Consider the following 24,297-nt stretch of genomic DNA (forward strand, 5'->3'; position numbering starts at 1 on the left):
GGAGCAGTATTATAGTAGTTATATTCTTGTATATAGGGGCAGTATTATAGTAGTTATATTCTTGTATATAGGAGCAGTATTATAGCAGTTATATTCTTGTATATAGGAGACAGTATTATAGTAGTTATATTCTTGTATATAGGAGCAGTATTATAGTAGTTATATTCTTGTATATAGGGGCAGTATTATAGTAGTTATATTCTTGTATATAGGAGCGATATTATAGTAGTTATATTCTTGTATATAGGAGCAGTATTATAGTAGTTATATTCTTGTATATAGGGGCAGTATTATAGTAGTTATATTCTTGTATATTGGAGCAGTATTATAGTAGTTATATTCTTGTATATAGGGGCAGTATTATAGTAGTTATATTCTTGTATATAGGGGCAGTATTATAGTAGTTATATTCTTGTATATAGGAATAGTATTATAGTAGTTATATTCTTGTATATAGGGGCAGTATTATAGTAGTTATATTCTTGTATATAGGGGGCAGTATTATAGTAGTTATATTCTTGTATATAGGGGCAGTATTATAGTAGTTATATTCTTGTATATAGAGGCAGTATTATAGTAGTTATATTCTTGTATATAGGGGCAGTATTAAAGTAGTTATATTCTTGTATATAGGGAGCTTTATTATAGTAGTTATATTCTTGTATATAGGGGCAGTATTATAGTAGTTATATTCTTGTATATAGGAATAGTATTATAGTAGTTATATTCTTGTATATAGGGGCAGTATTATAGTAGTTATATTCTTGTATATAGGGGGCAGTATTATAGTAGTTATATTCTTGTATATAGGGGCAGTATTATAGTAGTTATATTCTTGTATATAGAGGCAGTATTATAGTAGTTATATTCTTGTATATAGGGGCAGTATTAAAGTAGTTATATTCTTGTATATAGGGAGCTTTATTATAGTAGTTATATTCTTGTATATAGGGGCAGTATTATAGTAGTTATATTCTTGTATATAGGAAGCAGTATTATAGTAGTTATATTTTTGTATATAGGGGGCAGTATTATAGTAGTTATATTCTTGTATATAGGGGGCAGTATTATAGTAGTTATATTTTTTTTATATAGGGGCAGTATTATAGTAGTTATATTTTGTACATAGGGGGCAGTATTATAGTAGTTATATTCTTGTATATAGGGGCAGTATTATAGAAGTTATATTCTTGTATATAGGGGGCAGTATTATAGTAGTTATATTCTTGTATATAGGAGGCAGTATTAGGGCAAAGCCACACGTGGCGGAATTGCTCTTGAATTCCGCTGCGGACACTCCGCAGCGTTAATCCGCAGCGGAGCCGTTTCTCCATTGACTTCCACTTCTATTTAGTAGAGTTCGTTTAGACGAGGCTGAAAATTTCGCTGCGGAGCATAGGCTGCGGTGCGGAATTTGGTGTCCGCAGCATGCAATGGATGTTGCGGAGTTGTGGCGGACTGGTTGCGGACTCATGGCGGAATTTCTCCATTGACTTCAATGGAGATTCTAAATTCCGCAATGAAGTCCGCAGCTGTCATGCACATGTTATGTGTGCTGCGGATGCGTCTTGCTTTTTTTACATGACATTTCTTCATTCTGGCTGGACCTATGTATTTCTAGGTCTACAGCCAGACTGAGGAAGTCAATGGGGCTCCCGTAATTACGGGAGCGTTGCTAGGAGACGTCAGTAAATAGTCACTGTCCAGGGTGCTGAAAGAGTTAAGCGATCGGCAGTAACTGTTTCTGCACCCGGGACAGTGACTACCGATCCCAATATACAGCAACCTGTAAAAAAATAGAAGTTCATACTAACCGAGAACTCCCTGCTTCTGTCTCCAGTCCGGCTTCCCAGGATGACGTTTCAGTCTAAGTGAAGGCTGCAGCCAATCACAGGCTGCAGCGGTCACATGGACTTCCGCGTCATCCAGGGAGGTCGGGCTGGATGCCGAAAGAGGGACGCGTCACCAAGACAACGGCCGGTAAGTATGAAATTTGTTTACTTTCACTAGGGAAAGTGCTGTCCCTTCTCTCTATCCTGCACTGATAGAGAGAAGGGAAGCACTTTTCCCGCAGTCCGCAGCAGCTAGTCCGTATCAATTTACTGCACATCTTGGGCAGATCCGCCGCAGAATCTGCAACGCAGATTCTGTGCGGCATTGATGCGGACAGCTGCGGAGGAAAACCGCCACGTGGGGGCATGCCCTTATAGTAGTTATATTCTTGTATATAGGAGCAGTATTATAATACTTATATTCTTGTATATAGGGGGCAGTATTATAGTAGTTATATTCTTGTATATAGGGGGCAGTATTATAGCAGTTATATTCTTGTATGTAGGGGCAGTATTATAGTAGTTATATTCTTTTATATAGGGGCATGCCCTTATAGTAGTTATATTCTTGTATATAGGAGCAGTATTATAATACTTATATTCTTGTATATAGGGGGCAGTATTATAGTAGCTATATTCTTGTATATAGGGGCAGTATTATAGTAGTTATATTCTTGTATGTAGGGGCAGTATTATAGTAGTTATATTCTTGTATATAGGGGCAGTATTATAGTAGTTATATTCTTGTATATAGGAGCAGTATTATTGTAGTTATGTTCTTGTATATAGGAGCAGTATTATAGTAGTTATATTCTTTTATATAGGGGCAGTATTATAGTAGTTATATTCTTGTATATAGGAGCAGTATTATAGTAGTTATATTCTTGTATATAGGGAGCAGTATTATAGTAGTTATATTCTTGTATATATGAGGCAGTATTATAGTAGTTATATTCTTGTATATAGGGGCAGTATTATAGTAGTTATATTCTTGTATATAGAAGCAGTATTATAGTAGTTATATTCTTGTATATAGGGGGCAGTATTATAGTAGTTATATTCTTGTATATAGTGGCAGTATTATAGTAGTTATATTCTTGTATATAGGGGGCAGTATTATAGTAGTTATATTCTTGTATATAGGAGCAGTATTATAGTAGTTATATTCTTGTATATAGGGGCAGTATTATAGTAGTGATATTCTTGTATATAGGGGGCAGTATTATAGCAGTTATATTCTTGTATATAGGGGGCAGTATTATAGTAGTTATATTCTTGTATATAGGGACAGTATTATAGTAGTTATATTCTTGTATATAGGGGCAGTATTATAGTAGTTATATTCTTGTATATAGGTAGCAGCATTATAGTAGTTATATTTTTGTATATAGGGGCAGTATTATAGTAGTTATATTCTTGTATATAGGGACAGTATTATAGTAGTTATATTCTTGTATATAGGGGCAGTATTATAGTAGTTATATTCTTGTATATAGGAGCAGTATTAGGGCATGACCACACATGGCGGAATTCCTCCGCAACTGTCCGCATCAATGCCGCACCTAATCCGGGTTGCGGATTACGGCTGCGGATCTGCACAAAATGTGCAGAAAATTGATGCGGACTGGCCGCTGCGGACTGCAGGAAAAGTGCTTCCCTTCTCCCTATTCAGTGCAGGATAGAGAGAAGGGACAGCACTTTCCCTAGTGAAAGTCAAAGAAATTCATACTTACCGCCCGTTGTCTTGGTGACGCGTCCCTCTTTCGGCATCCAGCCCGACCTCCCTGGATGACGCTCCAGTCCATGTGACCGCTGCAGCCTGTGCTTGGCCTGTGATTGGCTGCAGCCGTCACTTACACTGAAACGTCATCCTGGGAGGCCGGACTGGAGACAGACGCAGGGAGTTCTCGGTAAGTATGAACTTATATTTTTTTTTACAGATATATGTATATTGAGATCGGTAGTCACTGTCCCGGGTGCAGAAACAGTTACTGCCGATCGCGTAACTCTTTCAGCACCCTGGACAGTGACTATTTACAGACGTCTCCTAGCAACGCTCCCGTCATTACGGGAGCCCCATTGACTTCCTCAGTCTGGCTGTAGACCTAGAAATACATAGGTCCAGCCAGAATGAAGAAATGTCATGGTAGTAAAAACAATACGCTCCGCAGCACACATAAGATCTGCGGACTTCATTGCGGAATTTTGACTCTCCATTGAAGTCAATGGAGAAATTCCGCCATGAGTCCGCAACCAGTCCGCCACTGCTCCGCAACAGACAGAGCATGCTGCGGACACCACATTCCGCTCCGCAGCCTATGCTCCGCAGCGGAATTGTACGCATCGTGTAAACGAACACTGCTAAATTAAAGTGAAAGTCAATGGAGAAACGGCTCCGCTGCGGATTAACGCTGCGGAGTGTCCGCAGCGGAATTTAAGTGAAATTCCGCCATGTGTGAACCCGCCCTTATAGTAGTTATATTCTTGTATATAGGGGGCAGTATTATAGTAGTTATAGTCTTGTATATAGGGGGCAGTATTATAGTAGTTATATTCTTGTATATAGGGGGCAGTATTATAGTAGTTATATTCTTGTATATAGGGGGCAGTATTATAGTAGTTATATTCTTGTATATAGGAGCAGTATTATAGTAGTTATATTCTTGTATATAGGAGCGATATTATAGTAGTTATATTCTTGTATATAGGAGCGATATTATAGTAGTTATATTCTTGTATATAGGAGCAGTATTATAGCAGTTATATTCTTGTATATAGGAGACAGTATTATAGTAGTTATATTCTTGTATATAGGAGCAGTATTATAGTAGTTATATTCTTGTATATAGGGGCAGTATTATAGTAGTTATATTCTTGTATATAGGAGCGATATTATAGTAGTTATATTCTTGTATATAGGGGCAGTATTATAGTAGTTATATTCTTGTATATAGGAGCGATATTATAGTAGTTATATTCTTGTATATAGGGGCAGTATTATAGTAATTATATTCCTGTATATAGGGGGCAGTATTATAGTAGTTATATACCTGTATATAGGGGGCAGTATTATAGAAGTTAAATTCTTGCACATAAATAGAAGTTTTACAGTAGTTTTATTGTCAGTGTTGATGTAGAAACGATAATCTACTGAATTTGTCAGATCAATCACAGAATGAGCTTAAATAGTGATAATAACGTCTTTGAGCCAGACGTGCTCAGTGCAGCAGTGATTTCCGTCCACCCACTCTTCGCTGTTAAAAAACAGTGCATTGCTCAAAAGAAGTTAACAATGAGCACAAAAGAAAGAAAACTGGAAAATATGGCATTTATGTTCATCGTGTAGCATTGGAGGGAAAAATGAAAAATGAAAGAAAAAATTAGGAAAATTTGTAAACTTCTTAACCATGTAAGATGGGAATTATTAATAGCTAAATTCATGTGGATACACAATTTTCATATTCAGCCTCCCTACATATGACAACTGAAAATTCATCAAAAATTTTATCAAATTAGAAAGTGCAGCATGTACAACGCACAATCCTTACATCAGAGCTGACACTCTAATTGGCACTTAGACTTCATGTCCAATTTCTGAGGTCACACGGGTCACAAGTCCCAGTGTGCAGCTACAGGGCCATTTCATACATAATGCAGGAGTCAGGTTAACCACCAGGCCACTTCCATCTTAATGTTTCCTTATTTACTCTCCTCTTTGTAGGATGTTGGATATAAAGAAGCTTCTGATGTATCTGTGAATCCTCGAAGTGACATCTCTGAGGTAAACATGGTGAGTTCAGGGAATAAATAGCTTTTTATGACTTTCTTCGAAGCAGAACATTCATCTAAATCCTTATTTAAAGAGACATTGTAATAAAAAATTTATTTTTGGCAATGATCTTTTATTTGTTGTATCCATGAAATTATAAAATATTGCAGTTCTTATATTGACCTATAGAGGGTGGCTCATCAGACTTACAACATATTACAATCTACAATCTTATCATCTCATTTTCACTGGAGGATTAATGACACTGTATCATACTGCCTGAGATAAGATAAGCAGATGTCACAGTGACTATAGCAAATCAGATAGTTTAGACAGCTGGCATTAACCTATGAAGATTAGCACGTGAAATGCCACTTCAGAAAGCAAATAATCTTATGTTTTAAGAGACGAGATGGATTATCAGCTTACTGAGGGATCAGGTTACATGCTGCCAATAAAAGTCTTTGGAGAGGGGAGGGGGAAGGAGCTGTTGGAGGGAGACAGAGGCAGAGCGACACATAAAGACGCTACTGCAGCTTCTAGTAAGTGTTCTATCTCATCCTGGATTCACAGTTATGATGCTCAGTACCGCTGTATAATGTCCTCCATGTTGCGGCTGTGACTGATGGTGTACTACAGAGAGATAGGGGAGCAGGATTTCCTCTTTTCTCTATGTGCAGTGTAGGGGAAACATCATAGCAGCAGGTCTCTCCGTCCACTCAAGGAAAACTGACAATTAGATATAGAGAATACAGAGGGGAAAACTGGTAAAAATGCCATAAACAAGTGATAGAATAGTCAGAAATAGTGTAGTTTCTTATGTACACACACGTGACATCTTAATCGGGAAAAGTCACCTGAAACGACAGGTTAGAGTGTTTCCGAAAAGACATCCGAATATTGGTTAGAACGCATGCGGCTAGAAAAGCGATGTCAGCTCCACTTGAGCTGAGTCAACAGGAAACAAAGGGGAAAATAATTTTTGTCGTGATTCACAGGGGTCACAGCGGTTGAACCTCGACCGATCCTACATTGGCATATCCCAGCTATGTGCCACCAATGTCTATCATGAGACGACCGTTTAATTACCTAGTGCAACAGATCATTATTAACTCTTTGGGTAAGAACACACTAAGTGGAAACACTGCAGATTTTCCGCAAAGGATTTCATTGTGGAAAATCCACAGCGTAATACAGTAGCAGCAGTGTGGGTGAGATTTGAACAAATTTAGTCTCCCCCCACACTGGAAAAAAACAGCCGAAAAAACGCTTGAAAATTGGGCTGCGGTGCTTTTTTTTTTTTTTTCAGCCGCAGCATGTCAATTTATCCTGCGGAATCGCTGCTCTCGTGTTGCGGGTTTTCCCCACTGAATTCAATTCGGTGCCTAAACCCGCAAAAAAGTGGTATGTGTTGCGATAGTTGCGGCGGAATCACAGCGATTCCGCCGCAAAAATCTCAAGTAGGAAAAAAAAAAGAGTTCTACCCAGAATTCCCTGCTTCTTCTCCTCTCCGCACTCCTGGGATGACGTTTTATCCCATGTGACCGCTGCAGCGGTCACACGGACTGCAACGTCATCCCAGGAGGCCGGACTACGCACAGAAAAGAGGGAGGGGGTAAGTATAAAAGTTTTTGTTTTCTGGGCAGAAACTTCACCAAAAAAAACGCACCACAATGGGTTAGGCTTTTACGGTCGGCATTCCCTGCGGAGTTCAGAGCGGATACGCTGCGCAGCTTCACACAGCGTATACACCCTGAACAGGCTGAGTTTGTTCCTACCCTTAATAATATTTGATTCCATCTCTCCGAGCCCTCGTTATGTTGTCTTTTACATCATGAGGTGGGAAGATGAGATATTTTGGCTGGGGAACCATATGCAAATACAACTGGGTTTCCTGGCACTGGATAACGGACTCTTGTTTGTATATTTGCGGCATGCAGAATTACATATCACTAGAGCGATGTTAACTAAATGTCAGCGAAACCTACAGATCTGTGTTAGCATCTGTTAAGCAATGTCACGTAGCCAAGTCCTGTTGGCAGGCATCGGGCTGAGAACAGGTATATACGGTTTGGAGAATATTTAGCAGGTTACCACTGAAGGTAAATCTAACCAGGATGGCGCCGCACTGCTCAGAACAGATAAAACTCTACATTACAAAGATGAAAATAGAGGAATATCACAGGGAACCGCATGAATAGCAATCCCCAAATATATTCTTATTAATGGAATCTTCCACATTTCAAGTGGGATCATCCTGGTACGGAAAGATGGGGGCATAAACTTTTCTGGAGTCTCCTCTCTCCAGAACTTTATTGTTGGCAAATAGGGGGGTGGGATATTGGCACAAGGGTCATGGAAAGGAGGATGAGGGGGGAAAAACAAACAGTAGGCACTTCTGTCCAGGGGGCAAAATCTGGCACCATAATGGGGGCACAGTTTGAGCTTTGCTACGGGGCTCTCCCATAAATACAAAGAGGGATAAAGCAAAATAAGTGCTCGATGCATTGCAGGGCACCTATTAATGGGCATTTATTATTTTTTAGGGGACATCTGTGGTCCTCTAGAGTTGAGACCCTTGCATGATGTTCTCTTGACTAGGGAATACGGGACAGCCTTGGCAACAGATAATGAGCACGATAGACAACAGGAAAAGTGATCTGAACTACTGGATCTTCAAGGAAAGGGACACCATCTCACAAAGTCACCATGGAGTAGACTAGACTAGTCAGTCACCAGGATGCCATCCTCCTGAGCTACCAGGGAGTGAACATTTTCCTACTGCAGGATAAACACCATCCTACTAAGTCAGTAATTTTTACTACCAGCTCCACACCAATGTATGAGTTAATGAAGCCACTGTTGTGCCGCTGCCACGTCCTACTTGCCGGCAGCCGCGACCACAGGACACTCTCATGTTGCTGGCGTCTTCCTCCCCGGAGACGCCAGCAATCACGGCTGCTGCTCCCCGCTGATTCCTGTAGGGTGTACAAATGTTATTTTCCCTAACCAATCCCTATCCACCCTGGACTTTACATAGGACTCTGCCCTCTTCCTTTTTGTCTCAGCGTTGTTGAGTTTACCCATATTTCTCTAGCAAATAGTTCCTTAGCTGTATCCTGTATCCTGTGTTCCTGTATCCCGTATCCAGTATCTGTGTCAAGTCAAGCGTCCGAGACAACTGCATTGCAAGTGTCAAGTTTCCGTATCAAGTCAAGTGTTATCTGTGCCAAGTGTCATCTGTGCCAAGTGTCATCTGTGCCAAGTGTCATCTGTGCCAAGTGTCTTCTGTGCCAAGTGTCTTCTGTGCCAAGTGTCATCTGTGCCAAGTGTCATCTGTGCCAAGTGTCTTCTGTGCCAAGTGTCATCTGTGCTTGAGTCTGCCAAGTCAAGTGTCAGCCAGGACTTCTGTCCATGTACTCCAGTTATAAAGACTATCATTGACTCTTGTTTGGCCAGCTGCTACTCCGCTGTGGCGGAGCAGCCAAGTGGATACCCCAGAACCGTGACAGCCGCCAAGTACGTTTGTCTATTGGAATTCTAAAAAACAAACTTCCAGGAGTGTACATACTGTAGAGAAGAGGGTCCACTGTACCCAAAGTCAAACTAGAACCTAATACTGGTGATAGTACTTTCCACAACAATCTCAAAATACCAGGACTGTAGCCCTCATGCTTCTTCACCACCTTCCTACCACTTGTAGGAGAATGGTGTGACCCTCAGGTTGACCTACCCATTCCTTGTGTGGTAGCATTGTGGTACCTATGCATCATCATACAAGGTCACACCACCCATGAAGAAGGTGGATCAGGCCAACCTGGGCTAGCTTGACCCAGTTTAGCTCTAACCAACTTCCTCATGGGTGGTGCCAACTTGGGCTAGGTCCTTCAGATCCATGAGGACCATTACAGCTGCAGGAGCATCTATGGTGCTTACGGACAGTTTCTGCTCCCTGCCTTGCATGATGTAACCTTCTGTAAAGCCTTGAGAGAAAATAGGGTGGCCGTAGAAATTCAACCAAGAACGTAATTATTGTTACATAGTATTCTTCAGCCAGGATAAATAACAGTGTGGCTCTTTAAGAACTGAGATTCCTGGGAAACGGTTTATGACAATTATAGCTCCTTCGTATTACCAGAAAAACACCTTAACGCACGAAGAAGAAAAAATAATGTAACGGTTAATTAACGGAGCAGCCGGCACCTGGGTTAACACTTGGTTTGGAGGCAGGGAATGTGTAGCTGACTGCTTCAGTGCTTCCCCGCATTGGATACTATGGATACAATGTTGCCAATCAAAGATTGATGGGACCATAAGACAGACACCATCGATTGGAAAGACCTTGGCGCAATGCTGACCCACACATTTTCTGATACTTCTTCAAACATCTGTTAGGCAACGAAATGAGCTGAACCATAGCCCACTCTATTTATACCCGGCAGCAGCAGTGCATTGTGGGTAAGGCTGAGCAAGCTTCTCTCTCGCACACAGCCTGTCCTGCCAAGCTTCACGTTCTTAAACACAACAGATGAAGTGTGGGCAATGACACTTTGTGCCCCCCTCCCATGCACATAAACGCTGCCCTGCCAGACCTTCCATTATTATTCCCATCATTTATTTATAAGGCACCGATATACAGGGCGGGCTTAACTATTTCAACGCTGAGGAGGCAGATGGTAATGATCAAAATAATAGTATTCAGTTGCATGGACGCAATCTTATAACATATGTTTGGATGTGACCCTCTTGCTTATTTATTCCTTAGCTTTAAGTCGCATTTCATAAACTGTGGAACGCCCCTATTTTTTAATTTGGGTGGTCCCGCTGAACGTAGGGTCATACTCAATAGACATAAGATCAACCTGCACTTAAGGAAATGTATTTTATGCAGCCATTCCCTAATAATTCCCTAATATATAAGAGTAGGTTCAGTCTCCGTTCATCTTTCTTTAAACCATCTGAGCTCTCAGGCACGGTCTATTATATATGGCACAGATCTTTGACAAAGGATATGATAATTGCGGGTTATCTATAGCCCATTCATAAGACTCTGGCATTATTACATTATTTGCTGGTACATATACTGAATACAATGAGTGAGGGCGACAATACAAAGGCAGATATCCATGGCCACTGACAGTTGGTAGGATATCTGTGTCATGGTCGGACCCCCATGTGCCAACAAGAAGAGGTTCAGAGATGGAGAATTGTAGGTATGAGCTCCATGGCACTAAGGACAATCCCAGTGATATCCATGGCACAATGGACAAGCTCCATAAACTTCATAATGCCAAGGACAAGCTCAATGGCACTAGGGACAAGTGTATGAACTCCATGGCACTAGGGACACATTCATTGAGCTCCATGGCACTAAGGACAAGCTCTGTGATCTCCATGGCACTAAGGACAAGCTCTGTGATCTCCATGGCACTAAGGACAAGCTCATTGAGCTCCATGCCACTAAGAACAAACTCTCAGATCTCCATGGCACTAGGAAGAGGCTACATGATGCCCAGAACAAGCTCAATGAGCTCAATTGTACAATGGACAAGCTCCATGATGTCTATGGCACTAAGGATAATGAAAAGCTCCATGATACTAAGCACAAGTTTCATGATTTTTAAGGCACGAAGGTCAAGCTACAGGATGTCAATGGTATTAGGCACAAGCTCCATGATGTCCATTAAACTAAGGACAAGCTTCATGATCTCCATGCTACTGAGGAAAAGATCTCTGAGCTTCAAGACACTAAGGAAAAGATCCATGAGCTCCATGACACTAAGGATAAGCTCCATGACACTAAGGATTAGCTCCATGAGCTTCATGGCACTAAGGATAAGATCCATGAGCTCCATGACACTAAGGATTAGCTCCATGAGCTTCATGGCACTAAGGATAAGATCCATGAGCTTCATGGCACTAAGGATAAGATCCATGAGCTCCATGACACTAAGGATTAGCTCCATGAGCTTCATGGCACTAAGGATAAGATCCATGAGCTCCATGACACTAAGGATTAGCTCCATGAGCTTCATGGCACTAAGGATAAGATCCATGAGCTTCATGGCACTAGGGTCAAGTTCCATGATACTAAGGACAAACACTGTGATTCCCATGGCACTAGGGACATGCTCTATGTTGTCCATGATACTAAGGACAAGCTTCATTATCTCCATGGCACTAAGGACAAGCTCCATGAGTTTCATGGCACTAAGGACAAGCCCCATGAGCTCCATGGTATTAAAGACGTTCTCCATGATCTCCATAGCACTAATTCCAAGCACAATGTCACCATTAGTATGGCCGTCCTCTATGGCAGGAATGACTATGCCCCCAGACCTGTAAACCATAGATTGTACAATCACCCCAATCATCCTCATTTCACATAAACTGGCCCAATGGTGGCAGGGCAGGTTGGGGAACTGGCAAAATGGATGGAGCTCAAGAACAGTTCAGTAATTAATTAGCCCTAACATGTGGCTTTACACCAATCATCCTAAAACAATAAGTCTAGTTTCTTTCTAGTTATCTACATAAACGTTTGCTCATTGACTGGATCAATCTTCTCTGTCACGTATTCATGAGATTCCATGAACGTGTGAACATCCCACATACTCTGTTGACAACGCGGCTGAATATCATTTCCAGGGATATTTGGCTGCTGGGCAGGTTAATCTGAAAATATAATGTGTGATACTCAGCATGAGAACATAGTCAAGTATATCCAGATATAATATGAGACAACGTATATTTGTTGTTACGGAGGTGTCTGACTTATACTATCTGACGGTCCATCTGTCCAGCTACCGGCACAACACAGAAGATAACGTACTTCTACCTGGGTGACATACATTGTGTTATTAGTAATATAAAGGTAGGACATTTCCATATATCCCATTATTTGATAGAACAAAAACTTGCACAATCACCCAACTCCACAGTCATGGACCCAGGTGTGGAACTGTATCTCAGTAGGGTTGATATTGGCTAACAGGGACTATGTTGTGTAACATAACCTACCATTGTTTACCCCTGATCCACACAAGGAGGTATGACGATGATTATAGATAGAGAAATAGACAGATAGATATGAGATAGATAGATAGATAGATAGATAGATAGATAGATAGATAGATAGATAGATAGATAGATAGATAGATAGATAGATAGATAGATAGATAGATAGATAGATAGATAGATAGATATGAGATAGATAGATAGATAGATAGATAGATAGATAGATAGATAGATAGATAGATAGATAGATAGATAGATAGATAGATAGATAGATAGATAGATAGATAGATAGATAGATAGATATGAGATAGATAGATAGATAGATATGAGATAGATAGATAGATAGATAGATAGATAGATAGATAGATAGATAGATAGATAGATAGATAGATAGATAGATAGATATGAGATAGATAGATAGATATGAGATAGATAGATAGATAGATAGATAGATAGATAGATAGATAGATAGATAGATAGATAGATAGATAGATAGATAGATAGATATGAGATAGATAGATAGATAGATAGATAGATATGCGATAGATAGATAGATATGAGATAGATAGATAGATAAATAGTTAGATATATAGATATGAGATAGATAGATAGATAGATAGATAGATAGATAGATAGATAGATAGATAGATAGATAGATAGATAGATAGATAGATAGATAGGTAGATAGATAGATAGATAGATAGATAGATAGATAGATAGATAGATAGATAGATAGATAGATAGATAGATAGATAGATAGATAGATATGAGATAGATAGATAGATATGAGATAGATAGATAGATATGAGATAGATAGATAGATAGATAGATAGATAGATAGATAGATAGATAGATAGATAGATAGATAGATAGATAGATAGATAGATAGATAGATAGATAGATAGATAGATAGATAGATAGATAGATATGAGATAGATAGATAGATATGAGATAGATAGATAGATAGATATGAGATAGATAGATAGATAGATAGATAGATAGATAGATAGATATGAGATAGATAGATAGATAGATAGATAGATAGATAGATAGATAGATAGATAGATAGATAGATAGATAGATAGATAGATAGATAGATAGATAGATAGATAGATAGATAGATATGAGATAGATAGATAGATAGATAGATAGATAGATAGATAGATAGATAGATAGATAGATAGATAGATAGATAGATAGATAGATAGATAGATAGATAGATAGATAGATAGATAGATAGATATGAGATAGATAGATAGATAGATATGAGATAGATAGGTAGATAGATAGATAGATAGATAGATAGATAGATAGCAGCAGTTTTTCGTGGATTGTGGTAGATTTGCCTCCACATATAGTCAGGGCGGATTCCCGCGTTACTTCTCACATCTCGCCGCTTGTCTACATCAATTTAAAGAGAGAAGAATGTCTTGACCGTGCTCTTCAGGGGTCATCACTGGTTTTCTGATGCTTTTCTAAACAAAATGTTGGTGAATGTTAATGCAGTGAGTAATTATTCATGTTATTACTGAGAAGAGAATAAAGCCTCGTCCCCAACCAGCAATAAAGATGGAGGAGTCAGGATTCTGCTGCATGAAGCACTGGATCTTACTTACTCATAGGACGGTTCCTCAAATGTCAAATGTCCTTCTACTGGGACCCCAATTATCAATATATCATTACAGGGGCAGATACAGACAGCAGAGGGCCCCTGTACAAGAACAGTATATGGGCCCCTTGATCTCCAATAGATTCTCATAGTGCCCCCCCCCCCCCCATATATCTAACACTCCACCAGTAATTGTAAGATTAATTCATCAACTCAGGAACTTACATTGGGCCCCAAAATTGTATCTACTGGACCCTTCTGCAAATGCATATGGTATGTCTGTCCCTGTGTCATTATCCTGTACCCCAAGTGTCAGTGTGTCATTATCCTGTACCCCAAGTGTCAGCGTGTCATTATCCTGTACCTCAAGTGTCAGTGTATCATTATCCTGTACCCCAAGTGTCAGTGTCATGTACCCCAAGTGTCAGTATCATTATCCTGTACCTCAAGTGTCAGTGTATCATTATCCTGTACCCCAAGTGTCAGTGTATCATTATCCTGTACCCCAAGTGTCAGTGTGTCATTATCCTGTACCCCAAGTGTCAGTGTCATGTACCCCAAGTGTCAGTGTGTCATTATCCTGTACCCCAAGTGTCAGTGTATCATTATCCTGTACCCCAAGTGTCAGTGTATCATTATCCTGTACCCCAAGTGTCAGTGTGTCATTATCCTGTACCCCAAATGTCAGTGTGTCATTATCCTGTACCCCAAGTGTCAGTGTATCATTATCCTGTACCCCAAGTGTCAGTGTATCATTATCCTGTACCCCAAGTGTCAGTGTGTCATTATCCTGTACCCCAAATGTCAGTGTGTCATTATCCTGTACCCCAAGTGTCAGTGTGTCATTATCCTGTACCCCAAGTGTCAGTGTGTCATTATCCTGTACCAAAGTGTCAGTGTGTCATTATCCTGTACCCCAAGTGTCAGTGTGTCATTATCCTGTACCCCAAGTGTCAGTGTGTCATTATCCTGTACCCCAAGTGTCAGTGTCATGTACCCCATGTGTCAGTGTGTCATTATCCTGTACCCCAAGTGTCAGTGTCATGTACCCCAAGTGTCATTGTGTCATTATCCTGTACCTCAAGTGTCAGTGTATCATTATCCTGTACCCTAAGTGTCAGTGTGTCATTATCCTGTACCCCAAGTGTCAGTGTGTTATTGTTTTGTACCCCAGGTGTTACAGTGTCAGTGTGTCATTATCCTGTACCCCAAGTATCAGTGTATCATTATCCTGTACCCCAAGTGTCAGTGTGTTATTGTTTTGTACCCCAGGTGTTACAGTGTCAGTGTGTCATTATCCTGTACCCCAAGTGTCAGTGTATCATTATCCTGTACCCCAAGTGTCAGTGTGTTATTGTTTTGTACCCCAGGTGTTACAGTGTCAGTATTCTCTATGTTTCATTGTAACATGATGAAGAGCTGTGTTTGAAATGAAGAGTGTCAAAATCTCTGACCAGTTGTGAAGGACTCTGACACTATAGAATTCTGTGCAGTCCCTTTATTGTGAGAATCAGTGGGCGTCCTACCTCACGAGTCCCCAAATATCTCATTCCCTCCTTTATAGGGGTCGTTGTCCCTCTGGGATTGATTTGTGACTTTGGTGGCCGCTAACACCCTTTACATGCCGTTATATCAGAAGCTGCTGCAGATCGTGCAATCAGAAGGTGTCATTCTCTCCACTGCCAACTTGCCGAACCCAAACGAAGCCCAAATGGCAAAACCAGTCTACCCCTCATCCATATAAAATAAGGACATTTTGGGGGAAAAACCAAGAAATCTGGGTCAGAATTGGGAAGAACTCCACCCAATAGTCTGTAGGATCACATCCCTCCGATGCTTGTGCCTTCTCCGCCTCAATCTTTACAATGTCCTGTATGTCGTGAGATCTATCTACTCTTCCGTTCCTATAAATATGAGTTTCTAGAGGGATCTGCGCATATTTCCATTATTTCTCATCCCTCCAGCCAGGCTCTGATATTGTACTAAGTGATAAACATGTTAATTTGTCTCCGCAGAATTTTCTGCCGTTGGATTCTTCCACTAGTGTATGAATTATGTCCCAGATGCCACGTCCCCTCCTGCCTCCGAATGTATAAAACCATACATCAGTTTTATTCAATCCGCTTAAAACATATAAATATTGCAAACCCACAGATGCAAATACAGTGAATTCAGTTCTGGAACGATACAGAAGACGCCGAGCGGTGATATCTCCTCTGTAATGTGCACCAGGAGGTAATATCGGCCCCGCACTGTATACAATATAATTGCTTTTCTATTTTTTTAAATATTTATGCGTTTTTAAGTGGAGCGCAGAAAAAAAATTGACATATGGTTTTATAAGAAATTCCTGAAACCATACTGCACATTATTTATACATGGACAGTCTTATAATATATACTAAATGTTTCATAGACAACCTCAGCCCCTCAAACCATTTCTAAATATCAGTATGTGGCCCTTTAAATGTAGGTTTTTTTTTAAGCTATGGCGGCTTATTTTATCTAGTAGTTAAATCTAAATATTGGCAAGTACTCTAAGTACAAAGTGCTAAAGTAGCACTTAAAGGGGATATCTTATTAAGACAAGTCCTGTCATAAGGCCCTATAAGGGTATATGGACACTATAAAGGGGGTCTCCCACTTGGGACCTCTCTCTATGAACCGTAAAATACGATTTGATCCCTCTCGGTTGGAAACGACCCCTCCATATATTACATGGTCGGACATTTATGTGAATGACGGGTGTGTAATGTATGGCCAGTTGAAACTTCAGGTAATATCACCAGGGGTTTTAGGTACCGGACACGTTGATTGATGCGCAGCTACTTTTTGAGAAAGGGTTTTCTTGATGACACTACCTTTCTAATCTATTCCATATCTCCCAACCATATTAAAGAGGCTCAATTCCCCAACTTCAAAATGGGCAGGATTGTCCAAAAAGGATTTGTGGTCACATAGGGAAATAGGTGTTTCCTCAGGGGCGGGACTTAGACAGAATAGTGGAAAAGATTAATTCCACCCTGTACCTACCCTTTAAAATATTACAAAGTATGTTGTTGACTTATCATGAGTTACTGACCACCTAAGGGTCAGTAACTCATGACTACTATTTCTTTATTAACTAAGAAGAAATTGTAATCACATAGGAAAATATGAGTTTCCTCAGGGGCGGGACTTGGGTAGATTAGGAGTATGGGTAATTGTCATCCTAGACCGGCTCCTTAAAATATAAGCAAGAATATCATTGATCTGATGGGCGTCTTAGTCTGATGAGGGTCCCATACCAGTTTGTTTGGTGATTTATAACCTAAAAAAAAAAAATTTTCCCCCTAAAGAAAAGCATCTCGGTCCTGTCTACATTTAATTCCAATTATATTAAGCATTTTTGGTGTACCTGTAATATATTAGAGAATAATAATATATAGCGATTCCCTAATAAGTTGCACTTCTGTTATTGGGTGGGCTCCCTTTAAAGGGGTTGTCCAGGCACGGGCAACTGATGACCTGTCCACAGGATAGTTTATCAGTATATGATCGGTGGGGGTCCCACACCCAGAGCCGACACCGATCAGCTGCTCCGGCTGCATCCGAACACCGGATATCCATGCCGAAAGCAGATGGATTCGGTCATGGAATAGCTGCAGTGCTGCTTCCGGCTCTGAACTCTGTGTGTCCTGCATAAAGTCTGGCGCCCCGGAGGCCGCCGGAGCAGCTGATAGGTGCGGGGTCCGGGTGTCGGACCCCCACCGATCTTATACTGATAACCTATCCTGTGGATAGGTCATTAGTTGTCCGTGCCTGGACAACCCCTTTAAGTATGACCAATATTACACCACCCATTGGATTCACTGCAGCCTTCCAGAGAATACTAGCTGTTTTATGGCAGACTGTTTCTGCTGTGCTTGGTATACGCTGATGTGTTTGAGGTTAATGCAGCGGTCAATGTCCTTACAGTAACCCCGTGAGTTGAACGCTACCTCTTCTAAAACTTACTCAGGCAATGATTTTGTAATATTGTCCATTTTCAGAACAGATTTAATATTGCTAAGAGCAGCACTATAGATTATGTGGAGAAAAAAATGTCAAGAATTACTCGGCGGCCGGTGGTGGAGGACACATTACAAATGACTGCTCCATCACACAGTAAACGGCTACGGGGCAGGGATGGAATTGTGTAGACTGGAACCTCTAATTCTTGGCATGAGAGAATTAATGAGAACAGGACTAGTATGCTAATCAGGCGTCTATTTCCATAATAATCGAGTTAGGTGAATGTCGCACTATAAACCTCAAGCCAAGGACAATCCCAGAACGCAGATTACTTTCTGCAATGAACCTAGGCTCCCCTGGGAATGTAGAGGTTAACCAACCATCACCAAAAACTTCTGTATTTTCTATAAGAAAGTTTCAACATAGCAAATTCCCCCATGAAGAATCTTAATTGGGGCTACCGGCCCAACCCTCTACTATGCATGGCCTTAGCTGGCACCCACCCCCAGTGGACATGACAAGTATTGCAGGGTTGGTGTGATATTACACAGCTGACACAGTGCTGCAGATCTGGAGACAGTGATGGGAAATGTCTTCCTTAAATTGAATGTCCATCTCTGAGCCCCATCTGAATATTAAGTTCATAATGCTCACTTGACTGATTTTATAATATATTTTTTTCTCCAAATTTCAGCTGCCTGCAGTTGCCACTAGGGGGAGCTTACTGTATACTTATTAAAAAGGCTTATCTGGACCTTTTATTGGGCACTACCTGTACAATGTGTGGTGCACAACTCCATATAGTGGTCAGGTGACCTGCAACAAGGGCTTACATACCACAGAGGTAGCCCCTGTGGCTACTATCGGGCCATGGACTACACTAGGTTGGTCTCATACCCATTCTTTTAGGTACTGAAAACATACACAGGGATGTGATCGACTCAGAAGTTGCCATATTAGCAAACAAAGACGTGCTCGGGGGCATCAGAACCTTGTGAGTGATTATGAGTGTGCTGGTGTCAAGTAGCTGCTGAAAGGGACCATTATTTTTATCTTTGCTTTGTATATATACCTATATATTCCACTGTTATGGAATACCTTTGACTTGTTTTGGCAATCTAGGAGTGGGAACGGGAAGAATGTTATGGATAGGATACAATTATAGGATTATTTATTGGGTAGGATTAAAAAGGGTTGTCCAAATTGGACATCCGCTTATTATTTTTAATTTCATTCTGGGTGGGGTCACGCTACTGGGAGCAGTACATCGTACATTACACAAATGATGTCAAAGGCCTACCAGGATTTGTTGAGGCTTTTCAATCCACCATATAGGGATGGGGTCAATAACAGCTACCCCTCTTCCCTCAGCATGGCGTAATAGTGGGTATCTAACAAGCAGTGGTCTCAATTACATCTACTATTTATATTTTATTGATATAATGTATATTTTACAATATTTATTTTTGTGATGCCAACAGAAAACGTCTGCCAGTATATGAGATTCCCCCCTCCCCCCACCACCCTATTTCTACAATATTAATACATTTCAAAAACTATTTTTCATATTTTTTGGCACGCCAGACGTCTGTAAATCCCACAGACCCCAATGTATTTATTGGCACAATAATTTAAATGCAGTAAGACGACTATGAGACATGAGGGATTGTACTCGGCGAGCGGAGGCCCAAGAGAGACAGAGCTGGCACCATATGGGAAAGCGGAGAAAAAGTAGGAAAATTCTGCATTTGATCATGTAAAATTAGGCCAGCGCGGGAGCCAGGATAATGCTCTGACCGAAAGATTGCCCATTGTTTCAAAACTTGAATTTTATCCTTCTACTGCCATGGGATATGTAATGAATGAACCCATCCCTGCGCCATCTGCTCCACTGAACAGCAGCCAGTGTATATCATACCGGTACACGGGCAGCGAAAACCACTCACCATAGCCTGATCCATTATACTGGCCAGCTGCAATGTGGTGTATACTCCATTTATATAGTGTTACAGCAATGCAATAATGAGAATACAGGCGGCATGAAAACTAAGGCAAAGCCGACTGAGCAACCATATTCTTATATAGCAAGGAGGCGGATTAAAAGTTATATTCTTGCACATAGCGGGCAGTATTATAGTAGTTATATCCTTGTATATAGGGGGCAGTATTATAGTAGTTATATTCTTGTATATAGGAGCAGTATTATAGTAGTTATATTCTTGTATATAGGGGCAGTATTATAGTAGTTATATTCTTGTATATAGGGGGCAGTATTATAGTAGTTATATTCTTGTATATAGGAGCAGTATTATAGTAGTTATATTCTTGTATATAGGAGCAGTATTATAGTAGTTATATCCTTGTATATAGGGGGCAGTATTATAGTAGTTATATTCTTGTATATAGGAGCAGTATTAGGGCATGACCACACGTGGCGGATTTCCTCCGCAACTGTCCGCATCAATGCCGCACAGAATCTGCGTTGCAGATTCTGCTGCGGATCTGCACAAAATGTGCAGAAAATTTATGTGGACTAGCTGCTGCGGACTGCGGGAAAAGTGCTTCCCTTCTCCCTATCAGTGCAGGATAGAGAGAAGGGACAGCACTTTCCCTAGTGAAAGTAAAAGAATTTCATACTTACCGGCCGTTGTCTTGGTGACGCGTCCCTCTTTCGGCATCCAGCCCGACCTCCCTGGATGACGCGCCAGTCCATGTGACCGCTGCAGCCTGTGCTTGGCCTGTGATTGGCTGCAGCCGTCACTTACACTGAATCGTCATCCTGGGAGGCCGGACTGGAGACAGACGCAGGGAGTTCTCGGTAAGTATGAACTTATATGTTTTTTTACAGATACATGTATATTGAGATCGGTAGTCACTGTCCCGGGTGCAGAAACAGTTACTGCCGATCGCGTAACTCTTTCAGCACCCTGGACAGTGACTATTTACAGACGTCTCCTAGCAACGCTCCCGTCATTACGGGAGCCCCATTGACTTCCTCAGTCTGGCTGTAGACCTAGAAATACATAGGTCCAGCCAGAATGAAGAAATGTCATGGTAGTAAAACCAATACGCTCCGCAGCACACATAAGATCTGCGGACTTCATTGCGGAATTTTGACTCTCCATTGAAGTCAATGGAGAAATTCCGCCATGAGTCCGCCACTGCTCCGCAACAGACAGAGCATGCTGCGGACACCAAATTCCGCTCCGCAGCCTATGCTCCGCAGCGGAATTTTACGCCTCGTCTAAACGAACACTGCTAAATTAAAGTGTAAGACAATGGACAAACGGCACCGCTGCGGATTAACGCTGCGGAGTGTCCGCAGCGGAATTTAAGTGAAATTCCGCCACGTGTGAACCCGCCCTTATAATAGTTATATTCTTGTATATAGGAGCAGTATTATAGTAGTTATATTCTTGTATATAGGGGCAGTATTATAGTAGTTATATTCTTGTATATAGGGGGCAGTATTATAGTAGTTATATTCTTGTATATAGGTGCAGTATTATAGTAGTTATATTCTTGTATATAGGAGCAGTATTATAGTAGTTATATTCTTGTATATAGGGGCAGTATTATAGTAGTTATAGTCTTGTATATAGGAGCAGTATTATAGTAGTTATAGTCTTGTATATAGAGGCAGTATTATAGTAGTTATATTCTTCTATATAGGGGCAGTATTATAGTAGTTATATTCTTGTATATAGAGGCAGTATTATAGTAGTTATATTCTTGTATATAGGAGCAGTATTATAGTAGTTATATTCTTGTATATAGGGGGCAGTATTATAGTAGTTATATTCTTGTATATAGGGGCAGTATTATAGTAGTTATAGTCTTGTATATGGGGCAGTATTATAGTAGTTATATTCTTGTATATAGGGGCAGTATTATAGTAGTTATATTCTTGTATATAGGGGCAGTATTATAGTAGTTATACTCTTGTATATAGGGGGCAGTATTATAGTAGTTATATTCTTGTATATAGGGGCAGTATTATAGTAGTTATATTCTTGTATATAGGGGCAGTATTATAGTAGTTATACTCTTGTATATAGGGGGCAGTATTATAGTAGTTATATTCTTGTATATAGGGGCAGTATTATAGTAGTTATATTCTTGTATATAGGGGCAGTATTATAGTAGTTATAGTCTTGTATATAGGGGGTAGTATTATAGTAGTTATATCTTGTATATAAGAGGCAGTATTATAGTAGTTATATTCTTGTATATAGGGGGCAGTATTATAGTAGTTATATTCTTGTATATAGGGGGCAGTATTATAGTAGTTATACTCTTGTATATAGGAGCAGTATTATAGTAGATTTATTCTTGTATATAAGAGCAGTATTATAGTAGTTATATTCTTGTATATAGGAGCAGTATTATAGTAGTTATATTCTTGTACATAGGGGGCAGTATTATAGTATTTATATTCTTGTATATAGGGAGCAGTGTTATAGTAGTTATATCTTGTATATAGGAGGCAGTATTATAGTAGTTATAGTCTTGTATATAGGCGGCAGTATAATAGTAGTTATATTCTTGTATATAGGAGGCAGTATTATAGTAGTTATAGTCTTGTATATAGGGGGCAGTATAATAGTAGATATAATCTTGTATATAGGGGGCAGTATTATAGTAGTTATATCTTGTATATAGGAGGCAGTATTATAGTAGTTATATTCTTGTATATAGGGGACAGTATTATAGTAGTTATATTCTTGTATATGGGGCAGTATTATAGTAGTTATATTCTTGTATATAGGGAGCAGTATTATAGTAGTTATATTCTTGTATATAGGAGCAGTATTATAGTAGTTATATTCTTGTATATAGGGGCAGTATTATAGTAGTTATATTCTTGTGTATAGGAGCAGTATTATAGTAGTTATAGTCTTGTATATAGAGGCAGTATTATATTAGTTATATTCTTGTATATAGAGGCAGTATTATAGTAGTTATATTCTTGTATATAGGAGGCAGTATTATAGTAGTTATAGTCTTGTATATAGGGGGCAGTATAATAGTAGATATAATCTTGTATATAGGGGGCAGTATTATAGTAGTTATATCTTGTATATAGGAGGCAGTATTATAGTAGTTATATTCTTGTATATAGGGGACAGTATTATAGTAGTTATATTCTTGTATATGGGGCAGTATTATAGTAGTTATATTCTTGTATATAGGGAGCAGTATTATAGTAGTTATATTCTTGTATATAGGAGCAGTATTATAGTAGTTATATTCTTGTATATAGGGGCAGTATTATAGTAGTTATATTCTTGTGTATAGGAGCAGTATTATAGTAGTTATAGTCTTGTATATAGAGGCAGTATTATATTAGTTATATTCTTGTATATAGAGGCAGTATTATAGTAGTTATATTCTTGTATATAGGAGCAGTATTATAGTAGTTATATTCTTGTATATAGGGGGCAGTATTATAGTAGTTATATTCTTGTATATAGGGGCAGTATTATAGTAGTTATATTTTTGTATATAGGGGCAGTATTATAGTAGTTATATTCCTGTATACAGGGAGCAGTATTATAGTAGGTATATTCTTGTATATAGGGGGTAGTATTATAGTAGTTATATTCTTGTATATAGGGAGCAGTATTATAGTAGTTATATTCTTGTGTATTGGGGCAGTATTATGGTAGTTATATTCTTGTATATAGGAGCAGTATTATAGTAGTTATATTCTTGTATATAGGAGCAGTATTATAGTAGTTATATTCTTGTATATAGGGAGCAGTATTATAGTAGTTATATTCTTGTATATAGGGGGCAGTATTATAGTAGTTATATTCTTGTATATAGGGAGCAGTATTATAGTAGTTATATTCTTGTATATAGGAGGCAGTATTATAGTAGTCATATTCTTGTATATAGGGGCAGTATTATAGTAGTTATATTCTTGTATATAGGGGGCAGTATTATAGTAGTTATATTCTTGTATATAGGGGGCAGTATTATAGTAATTATAGTCTTGTACATAGGGGCAATATTATAGTAGTTATATTCTTATATATAGGAGTAGTATTATAGTAGTTATATTCTTGTATATAG

At 39.5% G+C, this 24,297-nt stretch overlaps 1 protein-coding gene across 2 annotated transcripts in view; it reads left to right on the plus strand.

Moving 5' to 3' along the window:
• Positions 1-24,297, plus strand: part of HAMP (hepcidin antimicrobial peptide) — a 33,702-nt gene that overhangs the window by 4,422 nt on the left and 4,983 nt on the right. The window contains exon 2 of one of the 2 annotated variants that reach the window (XM_075839037.1): positions 5,554-5,622. In XM_075839037.1, coding sequence (XP_075695152.1) covers positions 5,554-5,622 — 69 coding nt within the window. The remainder of the gene's footprint in view (positions 1-5,553; positions 5,623-24,297) is intronic. The other variant, XM_075839039.1, reaches the window with a different exon arrangement.

Source organism: Rhinoderma darwinii, chromosome 10, assembly GCF_050947455.1.
Source record: "Rhinoderma darwinii isolate aRhiDar2 chromosome 10, aRhiDar2.hap1, whole genome shotgun sequence".
In the NCBI taxonomy this organism is placed as follows: domain Eukaryota; kingdom Metazoa; phylum Chordata; class Amphibia; order Anura; family Rhinodermatidae; genus Rhinoderma; species Rhinoderma darwinii.